Source organism: Passer domesticus, chromosome 1 (genome assembly GCF_036417665.1).
Source record: "Passer domesticus isolate bPasDom1 chromosome 1, bPasDom1.hap1, whole genome shotgun sequence".
NCBI classification, from domain to species: domain Eukaryota; kingdom Metazoa; phylum Chordata; class Aves; order Passeriformes; family Passeridae; genus Passer; species Passer domesticus.
This window is the reverse complement of record NC_087474.1, coordinates 2,295,251-2,318,973: the sequence shown is the minus strand read 5'-3', so window position 1 is coordinate 2,318,973 and position 23,723 is coordinate 2,295,251. Positions and strand designations below refer to the sequence as shown.

The 23,723-nt window shown below is 44.6% G+C and overlaps 1 protein-coding gene across 1 annotated transcript in view; it reads left to right on the top strand.

Moving 5' to 3' along the window:
• The first annotated feature begins 1,011 nt into the window (after window positions 1–1,011).
• Window positions 1,012–23,723, top strand: part of VIPR1 (vasoactive intestinal peptide receptor 1) — a 108,912-nt gene continuing 86,200 nt past the window's right edge. The window contains exon 1 of the mRNA XM_064419319.1: window positions 1,012–1,163. Within this exon, the coding sequence (XP_064275389.1) occupies window positions 1,086–1,163 (78 nt within the window). The 5' untranslated portion in view covers window positions 1,012–1,085. The remainder of the gene's footprint in view (window positions 1,164–23,723) is intronic.

Here is a 23,723-nt window from a genome sequence, read left to right as displayed (position 1 = left end):
TCCATTTAACCAGTTCTTACCAAGCAGTTATTTCAGAGGAAGCCACATTCCTCAATCAATCACTCCTTTCCCTTTCTAGCAGTGCTGGGTCACATTCCCAGAAGGGGAAAGGAAAAAGGAAAGGAAAGGAAAAAGGAAAGGAAAAAGGAAAGGAAAAAGGAAAGGAAAAAGGAAAGGAAAAAGGAAAGGAAAAAGGAAAGGAAAAAGGAAAGGAAAAAGGAAAGGAAAAAGGAAAGGAAAAAGGAAAGGAAAAAGGAAAGGAAAAAGGAAAGGAAAAAGGAAAGGAAAAAGGAAAGGAAAAAGGAAAGGAAAAAGGAAAGGAAAGGAAAGGAAAGGAAAGGAAAGGAAAGGAAAGGAAAGGAAAGGAAAGGAAAGGAAAGGAAAGGAAAGGAAAGGAAAGGAAAGGAAAGGAAAGGAAAGGAAAGGAAAGGGGAAAAGGAAAGGGGAAAAGGAAAGGGGAAAAGGAAAGGGGAAAAGGAAAGGGGAAAAGGAAAGGGGAAAAGGAAAGGGGAAAAGGGAATAAATAGAGAACAAGGAGGAAATGGAAAAGAAAAAGGAAAAAAAGGGACAGAAGGGGGGAAAAGGAAAAGATAAAAAGGGAGACCAAGTAAAAGGGAAGAGTAAGAAAATAGGAGGAAATAGTGAAAAGGAAATGTAGGAAATCGGAGAGAAAGGAGGAAGAGATGAGGAAAAGGAGAAAAAGAAAAAATAGGAAATAAAAAGAGAGAATGGAAAAAGATAAAGGGGAGAGAAAAAAGGAAGGAAGAGGGGAAGGAGAAAGGAAATAGGAAAGAAAGGAGAAAGGAAGGGCAAGAAGGAAAAAGGAGGGAAATAAGAGGGAAAAAAAGAGGAAGGGAAAATTAATAAAGGTCAAGGGAAGCCGGGTGAGAAGAAAGGAGAAAGGGGCTCGGGGCAGCGCCGCTGCCGCACCTGGGGCGGGCGGGGGCGGTGCCGGAGCCGCCCCGCGCAGGAGGCGGTGCGGTGCGGGCGGTGCGGGCTCGGAGCCGCTGCCTCCTCCTCCTCCTCCTCCTTCTCCTCCTTCCTCCTCCTCCTGCTGCTCCTCCAGCCGCCGCCGTGCCCGCTGGATGCGGCGGGGCCGGGGCAGGATGCGGGGCTGGGCGCTGCGCCGCGCCGTGCCGCTGCTCGGCTGCCTGCTGGCCGCGGTGAGTGACCGGGAAAACTTCGGGCAACTTTGGCAGGCTCTGCTCCTTCCCGGGAAACGGCGAGGGCTCGGCTTTGGGCTCAGGTGTTCCCTTCGGGGGATCCCTTTGGGCTGGAGGGGTTCCCTGCGGGGTTTTAGCGTGTTGTTCCGCAAGCGGCTGCGGGTTTCGCTGTCGTTCAGCTTTGCTGGCTTTCGGCTCGCTTTGGTTTCTGTTCGGGAGCTCGGGGAGCGCTCGCAGCTCACCTGGGGATAGCGGGATGAGCTTTCCGCGAGGGGCTCCGGGATGGGCTGCCCAGGAGAAGTTGGGCAAAGCGCCGCTTCCCGGCGCTCCCGAGCCGGAGCCGGGAGCCGGGAATGTGTCCGGGCTGCCGTGTCCCTGCCCGGTGTGATGTCCCCGCGGTCGGGGCCGTGCTGGCTCGGGGCAGGCTGAGCAAAGGGGGTTTGTTTCTCCTGGAGCTGTGTGTGCCCCGCACAGAGTCACACGAGCTGATCCTCCGTGCCAGCAGGCACAGGGCACGGCTCCAGGGAAAGGTGGCCCTGCCCGTGGCACGGGGTGGAACCGGAGCATCTTTAAGGTCCTTTCCATCCCAGACCATTCAGGGAGTCTGCAATTCCCTGATTTCGCTTTGTTCTCACAGCTCGTTTCCTCACAGGGCTTGATTTAGAGCGAGACTGGTTTTAATTTAGGGGGAGATTTGGTGCTGGCTGTGGCTGAGTTTCCCTCTCACTTGTAAGCTGCTCCCACAGCTGTTTTCTCCCGGGAAGGTGAGGCTGCCTCCCCAGCATCCTGTAGGGCTGGGTGAGGTTGCCCACCACAACTGGGTTGTACCATCCATTGCAAGTCACCTGTGTTTGCTCTGTTGGGCTGGTGACAGTGCTTGTGGTCACAGAACCATCACAGAATTGTAGAATGGTTGGAAATAAATAGCATCTGATTCCAAAGCCCTGTGGACAGGACAGATTTCAGCATACCAGTTGCTCAGAGCATCATCCAGGTCTTAAAGCAGTCAGACCAAGCAAGCTGAGCCTCAGAGAGTGGAAGTTAACCCAGATGTGTCACTGCATCACTTGTCTCCCTTTCCTTCTCCCCTTTCTTCTACCCATGTCCCACAAGGAATGAAACAAATGGATTTAATTGTAATTTTTTTTGGTTGTCACCATGAGCCACCCACCCAACTGCATTGCCAAAGACTTTCTTAGAGGAAGAACAGGTTGGGAAAATGGATTAAAGTACTAAAATAAGGACAAGGCAATCAGTTCTTGGGATTCTACAGAGCTTGCTTTAGGGAAGATCCAAAATAGCCCAAGTGTCCAGGGCTGGAGCTGGGGAAAGGAGAAGGGGGCAGTGTTCTCATCAGCTGCTGGAGCTGCTCCAGCTCTTGCTTCCACTGAAACCCTTGGCAAAATTCCCATTTCTTTAAAGATTGTTGGCATGAGGGACTCCTCTGGGGCCAGATCCTGCAGAGGGTGAGGTCACAGGGCTGCTGAAGTTCACCCTGCAAGGGGTGGCAGGATCAGGCTGTGGGTGATGCTCTTGGGCTGCCATCAATAAGCACAAACCCCTAAAGCTTTGGGGCAGCACAAGACCGGGTGCAATCCTGGAACTGCTTCCTTTCCAGCCCTTTTATTATTCTGGTGCTGTTGTTAATGTTCCTGGGATCTGGTTCACGCTGGTGGGTTAAAAAGATTCACATGCTCCTTATCAGCACTGATCTGCAGGGTGACTAACACTGAACTGCCTCAGTACTGGAGAAAATTCCTGGTCTGTTTCTCAGCTTAAACCTGGGATTTGGTGCTGATTTTTAAAGCAAAAGTAGCTCTTCAGTCATAACCTGACTCTGGGACCTGTGATGGCTCAGCAGAGCTTGGTTGGTTTGGGTTTGTTTCGTATAATTTCTTTGATAATTATATTGGTACGTCCTTAGGGAAAAAAACTCTGAACAAGTGGCTGATCAACAAGTTCAGCACCATAAAACTCTTGCAGCCATGTGGTTTCTAATTGCAGTTATAAACTTTCATCTCTCATTGTGCACACTGTGGAGAAGAGGGAATTGGGCAGATCCCACTTGCTGAGGTCATCAAGCCATGCTCACCAAAGTCCTGCCCTCCTGCCAGGGGCAGCTTGGAAAAGTTGGAATAAAAGCAGTAATGGTGGTTTGGATGTGGTGTAAATGCACAATAACCCCTTTTAGGTTCTGTGTTGCTTTTAGGGGTGTAATTAAGATAATTTGGTCTGAAGAGCTACAAATTAGACACTTTTTTTTTCCCAATATGTGTCTAGAAATGAGATGTGGATAATTTGAAGCAGTTGGTGGATTCCACGTGCCTTCAGACTTCAAGCTCCTTGAATTAGCCAAATCTGCCCAGCTGGTGTAATTTGTGCTTTTCTTCAGAGCATTGCTCTGTTCCAGCCTTGAAGTAGGTTTGTGATGGAAAAGAATTAAACAACTCAGATCTGATTCTTCATCAGACCGAGTGCAAATGCTGGAGATGTGATCAGTGTGGAAAATCAGTGAAATCTGAGCTCCACAGAAATCATAACAACCACTTCGGCTGTGTCTGTGCCTTTTTCCTCCTGTCATAGATTGAGAATCTGTGAAGTGACATAAATATACTTTAAACAAAACAACCACAAATGGTTTTGGCCAAAAGACAAGGTTCTCACTGGGATCCTCCAGGCCAGTTCCTGCACCCAGCACAAAGATCCTTTAGCAATAACAACATGTGTTTAACAAAGGCCTTGCCACAAACCCTGAGTCTATCACTGGGTGTATGAATTATTCCATTTTTGCTTGTATAAATGCATGACTGACTTTATTCAGGAGAACCAGTTGCCCAACCCTGTGTCTGGGTAACTCTGAAAGCCTCTCTGCCTCTCTCTGTAAAGTTTTCAGAGAGGACACACAATCAGCAAGAATAATATTGTGGGAGCTCTTACTTAGGGCATAAAAAGGTAAAATTGTAAAATAGCTGAGGGGGAAAAACGTGCTAGAGGAAATACTTAAAGCTATTTCAAGCTGTGTTTTACTCACCAGCGCGACAGCAGGGGCATTCATACCGTCATTATCACACCCTCCCAGCCTAGGGATTTGTCTCCAGCAAGAAACTCCGGACAACCAGCCAGGAATTGGGATGGGCTGTACCAGCAGCCAAGTCCACCAGGGTGGTATTTAAAAAGGGATTTTTGCCAGACACTCAGCAGCAGGAGCCAGGTGGGACCATGGACAGGGAAAGCCGCCCCGGTTGTGAATTTGGGGTTTGGAAGTGCATTTCCTCCCTTTTTATAACACTTTAAAAATCCTCTGGTTCCAACCCCTCAGTGAGAGGTGTGAGAGCCAGAGCTGCTCCAGATAGAAATCCAAATTCAGGTGAGTTGCGTTTTGTCCTGTTGTGGCTCCTGAGGCTGACAAAACGTTTTGTTCTCACTCTCAGTGTTTCACAGTGACTTTTTGAGTGGCTTTTTGTCTCTCACACTCGGCTTTCCAAGGAGGCATCGGGGCAGTCAGGGGATGCAGAACAGGGGATGCAGAACAGGGGATGCTCTGCACATCTGGCAAACTGCAAGTGGAGACTGAGTGAGTGGTGGGACCGTGTCAGGAGAGAGGTGTTTCAGCTACAAGGCTGCCTTAGAAATGGCAAACATGCAGAGTTTATATTCATTTTCAGGGTGAAAAAAAAAAAGATTAAAAAAAATTAGAGAGGTTTTTGCCTTTACCAGATGGTCTCCAGCAGAAACAACTGGAGAAGACTGGTGACTTGTCAAAACCAATCTTCCACATGATATGCTGATAGTCTGGGAGGACTGGGAATTTTCTGGTGTTTAGGCTAGAATGTAGACACAAATCTTTTGGAACAGAGGGAAGAGGGACAGGAGGGAGATCTCCCTGTTCAGCATCAAGTGTCCCCTTTGTTGGCAGCCTGAGCAAGGGCACCAGACACTCGTGGAAAACGAGACCTGAGATTTGATGATCTTTTTTTAAGCCAGACCTGAGTGCACTTGGAGGAGATTTGTCACACCCTGAGTGGCTGAAATTTAGGGAAAGGCTCAGATTATCTGTGCAGAATAAAAAAATCTAAGTCAGGTTTTTGTGGGGAGCAGGATTCAGCTGGGTTTTAGGAAGGCAGGAGGTCATGCCCTGCCCTCAGACCAGGTCAGCACCAGCATGGCAGTGCCACTTCTGTGCTGCTGTCACTTCCCCTGCTGCATCACCCTGCCTCAGGGGACATGGATTTGTGGTTTTCCAATGCCTGGGAAAGGCTGCGGGATTAAATATAGCCCCACTCCCTGCTCTCATCAGCTTTCTCTCTTCTGTGTTGGGAAGAGGAGGAAAGAGCTTTGCAAGAACCAAAATCTAGGAAATGCAGCCAAGAAAAAATCCCAGGTCAGGGGACAAAAGGAGCTGGAGGTGACTGGAGAGCCCAGAGCAGGAGGGACTGGAGTTGTGCCCCAGCAGGATGGACAGACACACAGACTGGCCTGTGCCAAGGCAGGGGTTTGTCCTCCTGTGCTGCCCTGTGCAGGTTTCCCTCTGTGGGTGCTGAGTGCAGCCTCTCCACGCTCCCAGATGTTCTCCAGAAGTCACAAGCTCCCACAGCTTCAGCTGGGTGGGACCTCAGCCAAGAGGGGAGATGATTTTGCCTCTGAAAATGAAATCTCAGGGGGCTGCAGTGGCAGAAACCCCAAACATTTGGCTCTGTGTGAGGGCCAGGGATGTGATGCCAACACTCAGAGTGGCATCCACCCAGAACTCCCCAGCTCCTGCTGTGTCAGGGAGGTCCTGGGCACAGCTGGAGAAGGCTGGTCCCCACCTGAGCAGCCTTTTTGTCACCATTCCTTTCTACAGAATGAGCACCAGAGATTTCTCTGGGCTGATTCATCTCTCTGGGTGCATCTTTCACCTTTCCTGGGATTTTTTTCTACTTCTTTTGAGGTTGGGATTGCAAGCACTTGAGATGATAGTGGATTATTTAGGGTTTTTTTTAATTTAGATTATTTATTATTATCTAATAATTAGATTGTTTATTATTAGATAATAATTTATTATTACTGTTTTTATTTAGATGTTTATTATTTCTTATCTATGTTGCAGTCTCACAGCAGTGAGTTTTGTAGTGTTGAACGAGGCACAAAATGGTTCACAATCTTTTGTTACAAGGTTTTTTAAGGCTAAATTATGTAATTAACAAATAACAAATTATTTTCACTTTTAACTTAATAACTTACCTTTCAAAGTCTGTAATGTGGAACTTTTCTGTTTAATTACAAAATACTGCTCAAACTTATGAAGAAGGTAAAAAGAACAACTAGCTACTGCTTTAAAACTTCTACATTGTCCCATATATATTGCTATATTCTGAAACTTTAAACTCTTAAGTTTTCTATTTTGTGATATTACACACTTCTAATCAACTACACACCTATAATCTTAGTGTCATCAATCAAATTTGGAAGTTTTTTTCCACAGCTTCAGGTCAAATTCAGTGTTCTCCTGAGGGTTAGAGTCTCTCAGTACAGAAAGTCTAAAATTCTCCAGAACTCTAACATGGGGAGAGTTCATTCATTGACACTCAGGAAGTGCCTGGGGAAGATTTTGAGGAGGGGATGAACTCCCAGAGCCGTTGGATACTCCTTGCATCATCATAAAACTCATTTATTTGTTAAATAGCACAATACCAGGCTACTTCAACACTGCTAGAAAACCTAAAAAGCTCCTGAAGGTGTGAAAGAAAAGGTGCATGTTGAGGTTTAATTTTTTTTTTTTTGGTTAGGGTTGGGATTAAATGTGTGAGATGGTGCTTTTTGTTTGGATTTAGATATTTATTGGTTTTTACTTCTCTGATAGTTTCATAAATTGTGAGTTTTATAGTAGCTTATTTTAATAAGTTAAAAAATTGAGCTGTATTTTAATAAGGTTTTTTTAAGGATAAATAGTTTAATTAAGAAATGCAACTTTCTGAGGATGAACCTTCTGATGAGGATGTTGTTAACACAGCACAAATATTTCCCACCCCAAAACTTCAGCTTTCTTAGGAGCATCCCCTTGGCTGTGGCTTTGAACCAGCTCAGCCTCATGGATAAACCCTAACCAGGGGAGAGCTACAACAGCAAATCCCTTCTGTTTAATAATTGCCAACCTGCACAAAAATAAATATTCTCTGTGAACAAGGCCTGACCTGCTGGGAGCGAGCAGGTGAGGTGAAGAGGAGCAAGCAGATGTGAGAATTCCTTGCCCTTCCAGCCCTTGCCTCTGCTATTTTTTGCCCCCAGTGCTGTGGGTGCCAGGCAGATGCAGTGCCCCGGGGTCTGCAGGCTGGTGTCCCACCCTGGTGTCCCTGTCGGGTGGCATCAGCCCCCAGCTGGGTCATTTGGAGCTGGTTGGTTTCTGGAGTGAATTTAGGGAGGTTTCTGTGAGCAGGGATGTGTGCTGTGGGTTGCTCAAGGCTGCAGAGCTCGCATTAGTGCTGCTCTACTGGCACTTTATTGGGGCAGATCTTATCTCCAGCACTGATTGTTACATATATATATAGATATATAAAATGTCATTGTTTTTTATATATATTATATATATATAAAAATATATAAATATAGAAAAATGTATGTATATGTATATTTTTATATATTTTTATATATTTATATATAAATATATTTATATGTATATTTATATTTGTGTATATGTATATATGTGTATGTGTGTGTATATATGCATATACACATTTATATGCACATGTATATATACAAGTATATGCATATATATATTTATATGTATGTGTATTTATATATTTTTATGTAGATATAAAATTTATTTATTTATATATATATATATATATGTGTGTGTGTGTGTAGGATTTCCAGGATGTAAAGGCCTATTCCTCTACAGGAATAGGAATTTTTGAGATCCTGGTGTATTTTAAATTAGCACAGTCACTTTTTCACTCAGCTGCACCAGTGGACATTAACAGCTTTAAATTCCTCCGTTAGTCACATTAGGTGGATTTCTCCCCCCACCAGGGCAGTCCCAAACTCTCCATTTCACTGTTTGCATTGCTGGGAGCTGGAGAGTTACACTTCTGTGAGTCTGCTTGCCATTTAAATTCCAGTGTTTGCGCAGAATTGTGATTATTTTCTAATTCAGAACCAAAGTGGGGTTATTTTTCGATGCGTTTCACTAACAAGCTGGGTGGGTGATGTGGTTTTGATAAACTCTGCTGGCTGGCATGGCCTGGCTCCATGGATTTAAAGTGGAGAAGAGGCCAAAAGAATTGAATACAGAGATCCCAGCTCTGCTGAGCCACCACCCCCATGATCCTGTTCTTTTTTCAGCAGGGGTGTTCCTCCTCCTGTATGAGCTCTCTGTTTTTTTCACCCTCATCCCTGTCACCTCATCAAGAGGGATGGAGAAAAAAAATCTATTTAAACACAATTCTTGTCTGGAGGGCAGAATATCAATACCTGGTGTCTCCTTTTGAAAGCTGAAATCCATTGGGTGTCTTTTCAAAAGACATATTTGAGGCTCCAGCCTGGATCCCGTGTTTAACAGATGTTTCAATTAATCCCTGGTGATCTGGAACATCCCCACCAACATCTGAGCAGTGTCCCCAGGGCCCTCACAGATGTCACTGGCTGTCACAGATGCTCAGCCTGGGAGCTCCCTTGCAGGTGGGATTCTGGCAGATCAGGACACCCCAGTTTTGGCAGTTTGGGTGTCTGGGTGACCAGGATGGTCTGAGCTCCTGTGTGGTCAGCAGTGAGGGCAGGGTCAGTGCTGCTGATCACTTCCAGGCCACTGGAGGGATAGAAAAATATCCCACATCATCCCTTTGAGAGAGGGAAGACCCTGCAGATGCTCTGTGGGGTTGGAGGATAATCTTGGAGGTCCCAAACCATTTAGGATTCTGGGACTCTGTGATGCTGTGAACACCAAAATTAAAGTTACCTCATTCTGCACCTTGCACGGATACAGTGGCACTTCAGTCCTTTGGCAGGCACTTCTCTTGGAGATCTTAAGCCTCAAACTGGTTTCTTGTGTTGTGTAAGAGTGAAAAAAACCGAAGGAAATTTCCTCCATGCTGAGCTCTTCCCTGCAGCCTGCTTTATTCCCTGCCCAAGAACAGGTTTTATTTCATCTCTCCCAAGTGGCAGCTCAGACTTTGAGGAGCACACATCCCCTTGCTAGGCAGGAAGGAAATGAAATCAAATTAAATGTGCTGCTTGTGATCACCACCACCCCTGAAAAAAACCACATAACACACTACTCCTCACATCTTCACCAAAATGAAAAGCAGCCTCAAGGCTGACCCTCAGCATTTTTATGCACTCAGCTTGGGAATGGCCAAGATCCAAACCCTGCTGGGGATTACACTTCTGCCACCTTGATTTTGCCACATCCACCTCTCATTTTAAGTGAATGTGGTGATTATTGTTATATCTTCTACCCCATCCATTTGTCAGGGGAGAGGGGAACTTGTTCATCCTGCACATGGATGTGTGTGGCACACATGTACTTGCTTTCTTTTATTTTTAAAATTTTCTTTTTTTTTTTAATTTTTAAGTCACCTTTCACTGCTTTCAGGAATTTCCTGAGTGGAGATTAAACCTGTGCCTGGTTTAAAGTGGCTAAAGTCACTTCATCCTCCTCGCCATCAGTGGCTGGGCTCAGTCCTGAGCTGTGCCTGGCATTTTTTGGCTGTTTTTTTCCCCCCCATGTAATTTGGGATAATTCAGCAAGGAATGATGTGGCTGCTTTGCTCCCCTTCCTAAGCGTGTGCTGGGAGTTCTGTGGAGGGGTGATGGAACTTTGGGATCCCCTCCCTGAGAGTTCCTGGGGTTTTCTGTTGCCCTGGGGTCATTCCAAAGTAAAATCAAAATGGCAAAAGAGTTAATTCACTTGTTTCCTTTCACATCTGCATCCATATATCGATTTTTTTACCATTTTCATTCTGCTTTTTCAGAACAATTGGACTTTTCACTTGTTTCCTTCCACGCCTCCATCCATCTATTGGGTTCTTTACCAATTTTATCCTGCTTTTGGAGAACAATTAGACTTTTCACTTGTTTCCTTCCACACCTCCATCCATCTATTGGGTTCTTTACCAATTTTATCCTGCTTTTCAAGAACAATTGGACTTTTCACTTGTTTCCTTCCACGCCTCGATCCATCTATTGGGTTCTTTACCAATTTTGTCCTGCTTTTCAAGAACATTTGGACTTTTCACTTGTTTCCTTCCACACCTCCATCCATCTATTCGGTTTTTTACCATTTTTATCCTGCTTTTTAAAAACAATTTGGCTTTTCCAACCCATTTTCCCAACAGGAACAGGTTGGTGTTCTGCTTAACATCCTCAGAGGAAGAGAAACAGGCTGCTGCTGAAAGAGCTCCCAGCTTTCCAGGGCACCAAAAGGAGGCCAAGCAGTGCACCAGGAATTTCTGATGTGCTCAAGTCTTGACTGCAAGGCTGAGTGCATTTTTTTGGGAGGATATTAAACACATCTGCAGAGCCATGTGTGTCTCAGCCATGATCCCTCTCAAGGAAGTTTTCCACCCCTTCTGCTCTTCTCTGCTCCCTGACTCTCCTTGGACAGTTTGGTTTTTTGCAGAGTTTCTCTGTGCAAAGCTTTTTTTTTTCACCTGCTGGAGGTGATGCTTTGTGGTTGGGGCACAGGAATTGTTCCAACAGTTTTGTTTTCAGCAGCATCTCCAGCAAAATTAAGTTTTGTTCCTCCTTGCCCCTCTCTCTCCTCCCTTTCCAGGGAATTCACACAGCACAGGGTGTATCAAATGCTTATCTTTACCTCTTTGTGTGCAATGCAGATGAGGAAAGGTTTTATCAAGAGAAATAACAGCTTCTATTGGAACAAAATGGATATTTATATATATGTATATATATTTACGCTTATAAAAATGTGTGCTTTCAGGTATAGCAATACTTCCTGAGGGATAAAAGAGGAATAAAGCTATTGCTGTAGATTTAGCCTGAAATCAGTGCTTACTAAGAAGGTAGAATACCTAGATTCATGTATGATCCAACTGGATTTTTTTTCTGTAAAGCTGTAAGTCTATCCAAGTTTTGGCTACCCAGACGCTAAAAGCATGCTTAATTTCTGTAAAAAGGATAAATGAGGGTGCAGAGTACTAAAATAATGGAGGGAACAACATAAAATATTGTATATAGGAGGAAAAAAATCCATTATGAAATCAGAGTGCTGGTTGTCCTGTGGCAAAAGCATTGCTCCCATCCTTCATGACAGGCACAGATTCACAGCCAAGCTCCCAAATTAACATTCATGGCTCTTCTGGGCACTAAAGCCCTCAGCCTCCATGGAGATGTGGATTTTTATGTCATGCCACAATTTCCTTCCCACCTGCCTGCTCCAGGCTGCCCCAGAGGTGATAACTCTTCACAGCCCCACCGAGGGCTGCTGGTCCCACCAGCTCCTCCCTGCCCGGCTGATTTCATCTCTGCAGGTGCTAATTGCTCTTTTTTTGATTTTTATTTCTGTAATTAACGATCTTGGCAGAACTCAGAACAGTTTTTTCAGACCCATGAAATGCGTAGCTGGAAGTTTCCTCGCTGTGTTCTAGGGGTAAAGAGAGTTAAAAGCTTTTTTCTGTCTCTTGCTGTGCTAGTAAGTCAAATAAAAAATATCTTGTGTCATATATCAGCAGTCAATCATGGCTGGAAGAGCACTTAATAAAACTCTGCTTTGAGAGGTTGCTTTTAGAGATCCATTCATCTTGGTCCCTATCCCTACTTCTTTTGGAGATGGTCCATTGGTGTCTGCCAGAGGCTGAAGGTGCTCTGGAAATGTGTGATCTACATTATAATTAAATTTATACAGCATGAGGAAGGGACTCCTGGTGTTGGTGTGTGTATTTGTGCCTTCCACCTCAGCTGTGGTTTTAATTTGGATCGTACAGACTTGGGGATATAATAATATTTTGTAAATATTTTTTTAATTTTAAAAAAATATTTTGTAAATAATTTTTATTATAAAAATTTGTGGAATTATATAATTAATATATTAATAATAAATGTTTGAGGAAGTTAAGGTATTATTTTAAAAATATTTATGCATTGTTAATAATATTATTTATTATAATAATTTTTCTTTTTAAATAGTTTATATTTATTAAACTAGTATAATATATATTTATTCATGTAATAATAAATAATAACAATTATAATAAATAATAGGAACAACTATTAAAATAACTATTAAAGTTAAAAAATTAAAATTAACTTATTCTATTAAAACTATTAAAATAACTATTAAATTAAATATTACACTATTAAAATAAATATTTATTATATTAAATATCAGGAATAATTTTATTATATTAAAAAACAGGAACTATTTTCTGTCTCCTTTAATTGTCTGCCAACATAGGTATCCCATTTTAACCATACAGCTATTTACTTTATTTTTCTTAAAATCTGTCTTTTTGCTGTGCTGCTTTCACTGGAAAGCTGTTGCCAGAGCCAGACATGTCTGGTGGTTAAACTGTGTTAGCCACGCCCTGATGGTTTTTTAGACAGAAAAGGAAATTAGAGTTGGAGCTCGCTGCCTTGGGTCTACTTGACCTGAGCCTTCAGGGATCTAGAAAATATCTGGAAATCTTTTTAAACTCAGCTACAAAGCTGAAGCTTTGGTTGTCTGTGCAAATTTGTCTGCTGAGAGGTGTTGTTACAGGGAGGTGGAACAAAGGCAGGATTTATGGAGGGGACATCTTCCAAAAACCACAGCTGAGTTGTGGAAGAGGAGCAAGGTAAAGGGCTGAGGAAAGGTGGTGTTTTCCTGAAGGAAGACACCTCATAAAACTCACCAGCTCTGTCCCTGCTCTTTGGAAAGAGAGGTGGTGAATTGTTAAAACCGAAAATCACAGACAAAGACTCTCTAACCATTCAAAATTAGAAAGTTTTATGTTTATTACACCAAAGGGCGGTACCATGGGGGTTGTCCCTGAAATGCGTGACCACACTGCACAAGAATTTTTGCCTTCTATTTATTTCCCAAAACAATACATATACATAACCCCAGCACCTCCCATTCCCACTGTGTATTAAAATGAGATTAATGGTCCTTCATGTGTGCGCAATTCTTCTCTCCAATTTGGTCAGTGGTCTTGAATTGGGTCAGTGGTCCCAGGGATGAAGTCAGGAATGTCTTCATCAGGTCTCTGTGACCCTCTGGCACCATCCAAGGCCCCCTGCTTCATGATGGATTGACACAGAGTCCAGGTGCTGGGCATTGTTCCACTGGTTTCAGTATGTTCCTATAATGGGTCACTTGCTCCACTTCCTTCTACAAATGAGCTCATAATATTACAATTAGCTTTAGCTTAAGCATCTAATAATCATTAACCTATCATTGGTGTATCTAACTTCAATATGAATGGGTTCTAACTCTTAACCCTTTAAAACCATGTTTCAGTGGGAAGGGAAAAGAATCCATGGGATTGCTGCAGGATGCGGTGAAGAGCTCAGGGTCTGGCCAGGAGCTGCGATCCCAGCATGGAAATCCATGGGGATATGGGATGAGGGAGAGGATGGAGGTTATGGTGACCATGGGCAGGAGTTCTGAGCCCCAGCTGCAGAGGGTTGGGAAGCACAGCCCTTGGGGAGATCCACTGTGGAGTGATCACAGATCTGAGCTGGATCCCTCGTGTGGGATGAGCCCTGGCTCTGCTCGTCCCACCTGGATCACCAACATCCAGAAGCTCCAGCACTCCCAGGGGCATTCCCTGTGCTGGGAATGCTGAGCAGCCCAGGTGCATTTCTCTCTCCTGTACTACCTTTTTTTTTAACTGACTTTTTGCAAATTCTGCAAATTGCTCTGATGGTGTATCCCCCTCATGTTCCTCTGCTGCAGGTCTGACAGGATTTGTTATTGCACAGTGAAGCTATCATCATCACCATCATCATCCTCATCAAACAGCAACTGTGTCTTTGATTCTTGCTTCCTTCCCCACCATGGGATTGATGAATCCCATGAACAATTGAATTGTTCAAGTCTCTCTTTCCAGAAGGGGAGTTAAAATGTTTGGCAGGTTGATGCCCCTCTCCTTTTTAATGATTTCTTGCATGTGCCAGTTCACCACTCAGACTTCCTGAGCTGTCAGCTCTGAAAACAAGTATTAAATATATATTGTAGCCCTGGGAGGAGAGCCCAACCTGTCAGAGAGCAGTGGACCTAAAAATAAATGCTGATTTCCCTTGCAGAGTAGCCTGGGGATAAGTACAGGGAAGGAACAGCATCCATTGGGGCAACCAGCAGGAGAAGGAGATGAACCAACAAATTCAGCCACAGATGGAGAGTTCAGGATAAAACTGGGAAGCTCAGCTCAGTTCCAGACTCTGAAAATGAACTTTCTGCTGGGGGTGGTCTTGTGGCTGAATGCCTAAAACCCAACCTGGAAATGCGATTTATTTTTGCCTTGTTTCTTTTCACTTTTTTCTGCCTACATCCTAAAGGCGTTGTAATTAATGTTTGGCTAGATTAGCATTGCTAATTGATGTCATGGGGATGGCATGGACTCGTGATGACATCAGGGAATGGAAGCATCTTTTTCTTCATGGAAGCGTTAGGAAAAATTCCTTCTCTGAACGTGTTGTCAAGCTTTGGAACAGGCTGCTCCTGTTGGTGGTGGAATCACCCTCCCTGAATGCATCCAAAAATGTGTAAAGGTGGTGTTTGGGGCCATGGTTTAGTGGTGGACATGGCAGTGCTGGGTTTGTGGTTGGGCTCAGTGATCTCAGAGGCCTGTCCCAGCTTTAAGGATTTTATGACTCTAAAGAGCCTTGCTGGTGCAAGGGTGTTGTCTACTTGATGGGATTGGATTTATCTGGATGTGGGAAGGTTTGCAGCAGTGAGGGAGTGAGATGTGATCCTGTTCCCAGAGCTGTGCTCACCCTCCTGCTCTCCTGTCAGGAAAAGCTGAGCAAGGCAGAACCACCTTTAGCAGGAACAAAGCATTAGTGCAGTTATGGATCTACCTGGAAGTGCAGGGATGGGAGCTTGGTGAAGCTTGGAGCTGTATCTGGGTTTGACTTTCAGCCAGGTGAGAGCAGGAGGTGGGAACAGGTCATCCTGGAAAGAGGAATATTTCTTCTCTTGGAAATTAAAATCCAGTGCAGAAATCCAGTGTGGTTTGTTGAGGGATGAGCAGGATCTCTCAAGGGGTTTGTGTAGTCAGCACACAGTCATGGGATGGTTTGGCTTGGAAAGGATCTTAAAATCATCCATTCCACTCCCTGCCATGGCAGGGACACCTTCCACTGTCCTAGGTTGCTCCAAGCCTCATCCAGCCTGGCCTTGGACACTTCCAGGGATTCAGGGGCAGCCACAGCTTCTCTGGGCACCCTGTGCCAGGGCCTCAGTGCCCTCACAGGGAACAATTTTTTCTTGAATCTAATCAATCTGTCCTCTTAGTTTAGAACCCTTCCCCTGTCCTATATCTATCTGTCCATGTGAAGAATTTTGCTCCCTCTTTTTTTATAAACCTCCTTTAAGTACGGGGAGACTTCAGTGGTGTCTCCTCAGAGTCCAGTCCCACCCAATCCCAGTGCTGTGGATTTGCCAGATCCCTGGTGGAAGGGTCCCACTAATGATTCCTCTTTTGACAATCTTCCTCTAGGCACTTTATTTTGGAATTTGTGACTGTGTGTGGATCTGGTGGGGACGTGTGTGTGTGGCAGAAGCTCAAAGCCAACTGGGCATCTTTGCTCTACGTGTGACAGGGCTCACTGCCCTCTGCCAACATCACCCCTTGTTCTGAGGAATCCATCCATCCATCTGCCCTGCCAGCCAAGAGTCCTGGGGATCATGGCCATGAAGGGAAAGGGGTGTTTTGTCAAGGAGCAGAGACAGGGAATGGTTTCCATCAGGATGGCAGAGGCCATGTGCTCAGTGGTCACACAGGGGTTGGGTGACAGTCCCAGCAGGGTGTTTCACCCAGCAGATGTGGCCCATTTCCTGTAAAATAACTGGAGTGGAGAGGATGATTAATATTTTTGACAGAGAGTCTCACCCAGACTCTTCACACTGTGCTAAAATAACAACAGCAAAATTAAAAATTGTGCTTTTCACCAGAAAAGATGCAGTGAGCACCTCCAGGCCCACATGGACAGGGACATGAGCTGCTTGCAAGGGGCAGGAGGGGGAGAAATATAAAATTGAATTTGTACCCCAACAGTGAGGTCCCCATTAAAATTCTGCAGAGCTCACCAGTGAGTGACCAGAGCTGTCCTCTGAGACTGGGGCATGTAGCTGCTGGGAAATTAGATTTAATTGATCTGAAGGCCAAGATATGAGGATTGGTGAGTGGTCTCTTCACTTTAGACCTTGCTGACTCTTTGCCTTCTAAAGATATTTTCCCTTAACAAAAACTCTTTCACTTGAGTAATAATCTCAGCGAGGTGCTTATTTTGTGAAGTTGAGAGGGGATGAAGGGATTTATCATTTTCATTCTTAGTTTATGAAGAAGTAAAAACAGAATAGCCTTTCCCGCTTTTCTTCCCATTAAGAGACTGGATATGTTCAGAAGTCCTAACTTATTTTTCTTAACAGAGGAGTGAATAAATAGAGAAAAAAGCCTTGTTTTTAAACTTCCCTTTCAGCCCAGAACATGGCCAGGATGGCCACATCTTTTCTTGATGGCAGAGCCATTTCTGGGGAGGAGGGAAATGCCACTTTCCTGATTCTCAGGCTGTCAGTCTGACCCACTCAGAGAAGGGATCATGACCTGTGCCACAGATCAGACAGTGGAAGAGTTCCACTTTTGGAAGTTCTATCACAACCATCAGTTTCAATCCTGTTGAGCCTTGGAGTCTGGGGTTCTCTAACTCCCTTCAACAGCAGCAGACTTAATTGGGGGAGAAGGTTTTCTGGCTTAGAAATGTAATATTGGGCTAAGTCTGGAGTTTAAAAGTATTTAGGAGTCTGAGGAATTCTGGCCACTGAGATCAGGTGTCTCCTGTGGGGTTTATCAGTGGGTTATGTTTCCCTGCAGAACGGTGGCATTGAAGTGGTGTGATGGAAAGCAGCACAGGAGGGAGGGGACAGGAAAAACTGCATTTTCTTCACTATGTGGGAGGCACATGAAGAGCAACACGTGTGTTCTTGGGTTTGACCTGGAGATGGTTAACTCAGCCTAAATCAGCACCTTGTGGCTGAAATAATTTTACTGGTGCTAAAAACCATATCTTTCCTGATGCAAGTAGCATCTGATCTCCCTTCTGTCTGTAAGGAAAGTGCTGCTGAGTTCCTGTGGCTATTTCAAGGGAACTCCCAAAGGATCCTTGCAAACAGCACAAGTCCAAGACCTCAGCTCCAGCATCTCCCCCAGCATCCCTTCCCCTCCAAGGAGCTGGCAAAGGACACAGGGAGATAAAAGCCCTCAGGAATTCATTGGGCCTTCAGAATTTAACTCCTGGCTGTGCTTGGGAAAATCCTGCCCTGCAGCCACCACCCTGGCCAGGATAAATCAGCTGAGACCCACGTGTGGCACAGGCAGCACCTCCCAGTGACCCCAGGGACGTGGGGTGTTCCCCAGGGGACACCTCGAGGGGGTGTGACCCTGCCTTTTCCCTGTCCTGAACTGGGAATTTTGTGGTCCCCATCTGGCAGCAAGTGTGGGTGATGATGCTTGGGAAGAAAGGGCTCCTTAACCATGGGAGTGGGGGGAACCTGCCAGGAATGGGTTCAGCCTTTGGCCTCAGGGCCCTTCCAGGACAGTGAGAGACATTTCAGTTGTATATGACTATAAAAAAAAAAAAAATCAAGGAGATTAAATTAAATACATGGAGATTCTTAGCTTAGGAAATTCCCAGGATTCAGCAAACTGAACTCCAGCAGATTCAGGGAAGGAGTTTTGTCTCAACTTTTACAGAGACTCTGTGTGCCCTACCTGACTTTTTCTGATCCATAAGTGGGGTGAGGAGAGCTCAGCTTTGCAGTCTGCAAAGGGTTACACAGGGTTTAGCACAGGGAGCTGGGGGCACAGGGAATGGGAAGCCAGAGGTTGCCACGTTCCCTTTGTAATCAGCTAAGTGCTCTCACTCTGATAAGCAAAGTATGATTTTAATTAAAAAGCCATTCCAGCTGGATTTAATTCTTATGCCATTGAAGAGGCAAATTACTTTGTGTATAAGGAGAAAAAAAGTGTGATTGTCTTCTTGTTCCAAAGAGTTTTAATCCTCAGTGGCTTGGATCCCAGGGCAGGGATAATTTCTCTGCTTCTCGGAAGAAATGTGATTTTTTTTTTTTTTTGTTCCCATCTTTCAGACATCCCCACTCTGTGTTAAGGAGTTCATGGTGCCATCCCAGGGGGATGCTGCACTCTGGGGAGCCAACCTTGATTTTTTTTTTTTTTTTCTTTTAAAACAAGGCTTTTCAGAGAAAATCTGCACATTTTGCTGTACTTTGATGCTGAGGAAAGCACTTCCCTCTATTTCCTATCCTGTATTTAATTCTGTGGAGCAAAGCCTGGATCTGGTACTTGGCTGAATCCAGAGGATTTCTGGCCATGCTGGGTAGAAAATGTGCGTTCACCTAGGAGAAAATAAAGATGTCATTTTGCTCCTTATATTGCTCAGTCTTTACCTGGTCCAGGTTTAGCTGTGGCATGAGATGCTGCTGTCAAATACCTGCAGAAACAACTGTCTGATATCAACTTGTGTCACCAAGGAGATGAATGATACAAATCTCCCCCTAAGGCTGATACACAGAAAAGAGCAGAAACACAGCAAGGTGAGGGCTATAAACTCAATCCAGCACTCTGAAATCTCTTGCAGAATTAAAAAAAAAAGAACAAAAAATTATTCACTTATTCTGTTTATTTACCCACAAGAATATTTCCAGGCTGTATAACCACAACTGTGGTCTGGAGTGTCACTGTAAATCACTGGCGCAGGGTTACTGAGTTTGATTTTCCTCCAGCTCTTTGCAAGGCTCAGTTCTGGGCGTGCTGGGAGCCGTGCGTGGATGGTTCCACGCCCAGGTTGGGAAAGCTGTGGAAGGAGAAGGTTCCCTCCCTGCCTGCAGCCCTGTGAGCTTGGAAGGCACATCCATTAGCAGTGACAGTAAGCACAGCTATAATTACAGCAATAACAGCCTTTACATTAGCACACATGCCTCATAAAAAAGGTACTAATAATTTCAGGTTTTTGATTTTAGGCTTTGGTTGCTTCTTCTCTTTTCTCACCCTGTTCTGCTGCTGCTGTGCCTTCTGTGTGACTCCCTGAAGCCCAAAGCTGGGAATTTAGGAGTGAAATTAAGGGGCAAAGCTGCATTTTCACACTTGGAGAAGCCAATTTCTTCCAGAAATGCTCACAGCCTGATAAACCTGTGATGGATGCACAGGGCACAGCTGGATCCTGGCACTGGTTTGGCTGCGATTTAAAAGTGCCATAAGTTCTCATCTACAAAAACTGGCCCTCAATAATGCGTGCAGGGCTGGGAATGGGATGTTCTGGGCAGGAAGCAACCCCCTTGGGGACAGGAAACAACCCCTTGGGGCAGGAAACCCAGTTAAGGGAAGTTAATGATAGGAACCAGATGATGCTGAACACAATGTTCACAGCAGTGGGCAAAGCATGGGCTGTGGAACAGAAAATCCTCATTTTTCACTGGGCTGGCTGGTGGGCTGTGGAGTTGGGAAGAATTTTTGAAGGACTCTTGACCTTAAACATGGTTTTCCTGTTGGCAATAGCCTGAGTTTCTTGTCTGGAAGAGCTTCCCTTGCTGGACCAACCTCTGCCATGGCAGTGTGAGCTTGTGCCACTGAGAGGCATTTTCAGCTCTGAGGATCCTCAGGGAAAAGGTTGAACTCTGCCAGAAGAGTGAAACAATTGGGTTTTGAAATCCCAGCCCTGAAGATGCTTTTTAGGTCCCTGCCCCAGGTAGAGACCCAGATGAGTCTGACAAACCACGAGCAGTGCAATCCTCCTTTATGGGATGGGCACCTCAGATAGCAAGAGAGTTAAAGTGGGATCCCACAGCACATCTGCCGGCACAGGGATTGCACAATCCTTTGTCTTTTGTAACATCCAAATAGCTCCTGAGGGGCAGGTGCAGCCAGAGTTCACTGTGTCCCCAGCCCCAGGCTGGCTTAGTGGGGTCCAGCAGGCCCAGAACTGATGACATGGATGTTCTTGCTTTGAAGAACAGAAAACAACAACAACAACCAAAAAAAGAGTAGGAATGGTGTCTATTCCCTGGAATTGCAGGACATCTCCTTCATTCCAGATGGATTTGTTTCTCCCACACATGGAAGGAACAGAGGGAGATATTATACAGAGGACAGGGAGACTCCAGGCATTCTTCATTTTTAGCAAGAATAGGCTCAGATTCTCCTTTTGTCCTGTAAAAACAACCCCAGGCTGGGAGTGAATTGCAGATTAAGATGTCAAACTCTGCTTTTGTGGTCACTGGAGCTTTGAGGTTGGGTTTATCTGCCCCCAGGTAGGGCCTTGTGCCATTTCAGGAAGCTGAGGGCAGCAGAGGGGACAGGTCTCTCAGACACCTTTTCTTGGACCATGGGCTCTCCCAGCTCTTGAGAATTTCACCTGGAACTCCAGCAGCAAACCTCAGGCAAAGGAATTCTGCCTTGGGGTGCAATTTCTCTGTCTATTCCTGCATGCACAGGGACCAGCTCCATGTCACTGTCTGCACTGGTGAAATGCCAATAGCTCCTGGTCACTTTTGGCAACGCCAAGAGCCAGCAAAACCAGCAGCAAAAAAACATTAAATTATTCAGAAAAGAAAAAAAAATGAATTTCTCATTTATTTATCCGCTGGATTACAGAAGTTTGGCACCTTTCTTCTCTGTGCCACCAAGGTGACCTGAAGGCTGCTGCTGCTGCTCCTCTCTTGGCTGGGATCACAGAATCATGGAATGGCTTTGGTGGGAAGGGATCTTAGAGTTCATCTCATTCCAAGCTGCTGCTCTCAGCAGAGTCATCTTCCACTAGACCAGGATGTACTGAATATGGAAAAAAAACCAAGATACTGCAAGTTTCCTGATGAAACTTTGGGAACTGGCAGCACATGTGGCTCCATCAGAATCAATATGACTTTTCTTTGCCTCTTCTTGCTCCATGACATGGATAGTTAGACCTTGACCTGGTTTTTTCCAGCCCAAAGGTGTTAATCAAAGAGAAATGCCCCTGAAGTGGAGTTTTCAAGGACGTCTATGCAGCATTTCCTCCTCTTGCAGCTGAGAACATTATTGAAACTTCATTATTTAAATATAGAGGGGTTTTTTTTCCAGACAAGAGCAAGTGGGCTTTCATGAGTGGAAGCCAACAGCTACTTGGGAAAGTCCAAGGAAAATGTAACATCTCAGTGCCTGGGCCAAAATCTGACATCAAAACCCAGGAAGTCCATGCAGTTGGAGCTATATTAAGATTAGAGTAATCCCTGATGGGAAGGACAGATTATTTTATTTGGCAAGTTATTAAAAGCAGCTAATTTTCACCAGTTACCTCCAGTAAGTCGAGTCCAACCACCTGTTTCTGATAAAATGTAACTCGTGCTCTGCTGAACTCTGCTTTTTAAGGGGCTGAGATGAGAAGCCCAACACATTTCCCCTGGCCCTGGCTATTATTGGAGATAATCTGCAGAGGGTTATGGATTTTCAGATGTTTTCAGTTCATGTCCATTGCGCTTTACTCTGCTGGATTGAATTTTCTGATGGCAAAGGGCCTCTGAGCACATTCAACACCTGGTTAAGTTGCCTGAACATGCTCCCAGAGGCTACTGAGATAACCCGAGGGCATCCAGAAGGATGCAGAGCTCCTCTACTTCCTTTTGTGCTTCCTTTCCACACCCTCCTTTGGTTTTTATTGGCCTTTTAAAATTCTTGACGTTGTGTCATGGGACAGACCTTCCAGTGCCGTGTAAAAAAGGAGAATTTTCTTCTTGTCCTTCCTCTCTGCACAGTTTATCCAGCAAACACTCGTGTTTGCCTTTTCCCATCAGCACACACTGGGAGTTAAAGTGCAGTTATTTACCTCTTTTAATCCCCAAATCCTCTGCCACATCACTTCTTTCCCAAAATCTGGGCTGCCATACTGGAGGTCTGCACTGAGTCTGCTCTTTCTCCAGTCCAGGTTTTGCATTTGGCTGGGTTCAAACAGATCTCAGCCAGCTCTTACAAATGCTCTTAGGTGCAAGTTGTCCAGGCCTGCTAATTTTAAATGTTTATCTCTGGTGGATGCTGTTTAACATCTGCCTTTGTTACTAATGAGCTGGAAAAAGCTTCTATGTCATCAGCAGAACCATGCGTGTTGCCCTGCTGCTTTCCAAATACAGATCAAAATTATTACACATTGAACTTTCCTCTACTGGAGTGCACAGTCTGTAAAATTTTGTTTGTTGTAATTTTTTTGTTAAAAAAATTTCCAAACTCAAATATCTCCAAGGAAACCAAACTCAAAACAAATTAAATTTAAAAAAAAAGCAAAACAAACAACCCAAACCCAACAAAACAACTAAAAATATTAACTTCTCATTAATCTCTTATCTTTACCAGCTGCAGAGTTTTCCTGATATCTTCAGGTTCTCATATAATGTTTCTAAATTTCATGATGCTTTGTTTATATTTCTTCATCTCTGTTTGCCTTAGTTTAGTAAACACTGGGTTGTTGGTTCACTTATTTATTTTCACTTCCGATTCCCCCCTTTTTAATTCATGGTTGAGCTGCGATGAGGTTTTTACTCCAAGTTAATAATTTCCATTGGGAAACTGTGCCTGGCTTGGATCACCATCGTGTCTTTGGTGGCCTGGCCCTTCCTTCCAGGAGAACTATGACCTGTGTGTGAAAAATAACCTGGTCTGGTGGAAGATGTCCCTGCCCATGGCAGGGGCTGGAATGAGAGGAGATTTAAACCAACCCAAACCATTTCATGATTCCATGATTTCATAAACAGGGCAACCAAGAGGAGGTGAAGGAGGTCCTCCATCCTCAAGCTGGTACCTGGCCATCAGGAGGAGGAAGTTTTTTGTCAGGATGCAGAGATCACAAGAGAAAGATGGGCTTTATTACAGAAGCATCACTTGGGGGACAGCAGGGATATTTTAGTAGGCTCCTACAACATTCTGGTGCTGCTTTCTGGAAGGCAGGGATGGCAATTTGGCAGTGGGAGCTGGATAATATTATCCAAATGGCATTGTTGGGATGATGTTCCCTGGAAAGGTGCAGAGGATCAACAGAGCAGTGATCAATTCCCTAAACAATTGTTTACTCAAAACCCAACCTTAATTAACACTCTAATCAACATGGGGAAATTTCCCACAGTCTACAGAGAGGACTTGATATGGGAACCTCATTCATATCACAGGGAGGTGGTTTTAATGTTATTATGAACAATTTAAGTGCTGTTTCATTAACAGATTTACAATTGGTACAATTAATAAAACCAGAGAAGAAAAAAGAATGTGCTGTGCATTAAACTCAGCTTCCAGTCAGTAGAACACAGGCAAAAGGGGAATCTCCTGTTTGGTGTCACTGTTTGTGGAGATATCTCTGTGTTTATAGAACATATTACTCTTCATGGGGCAT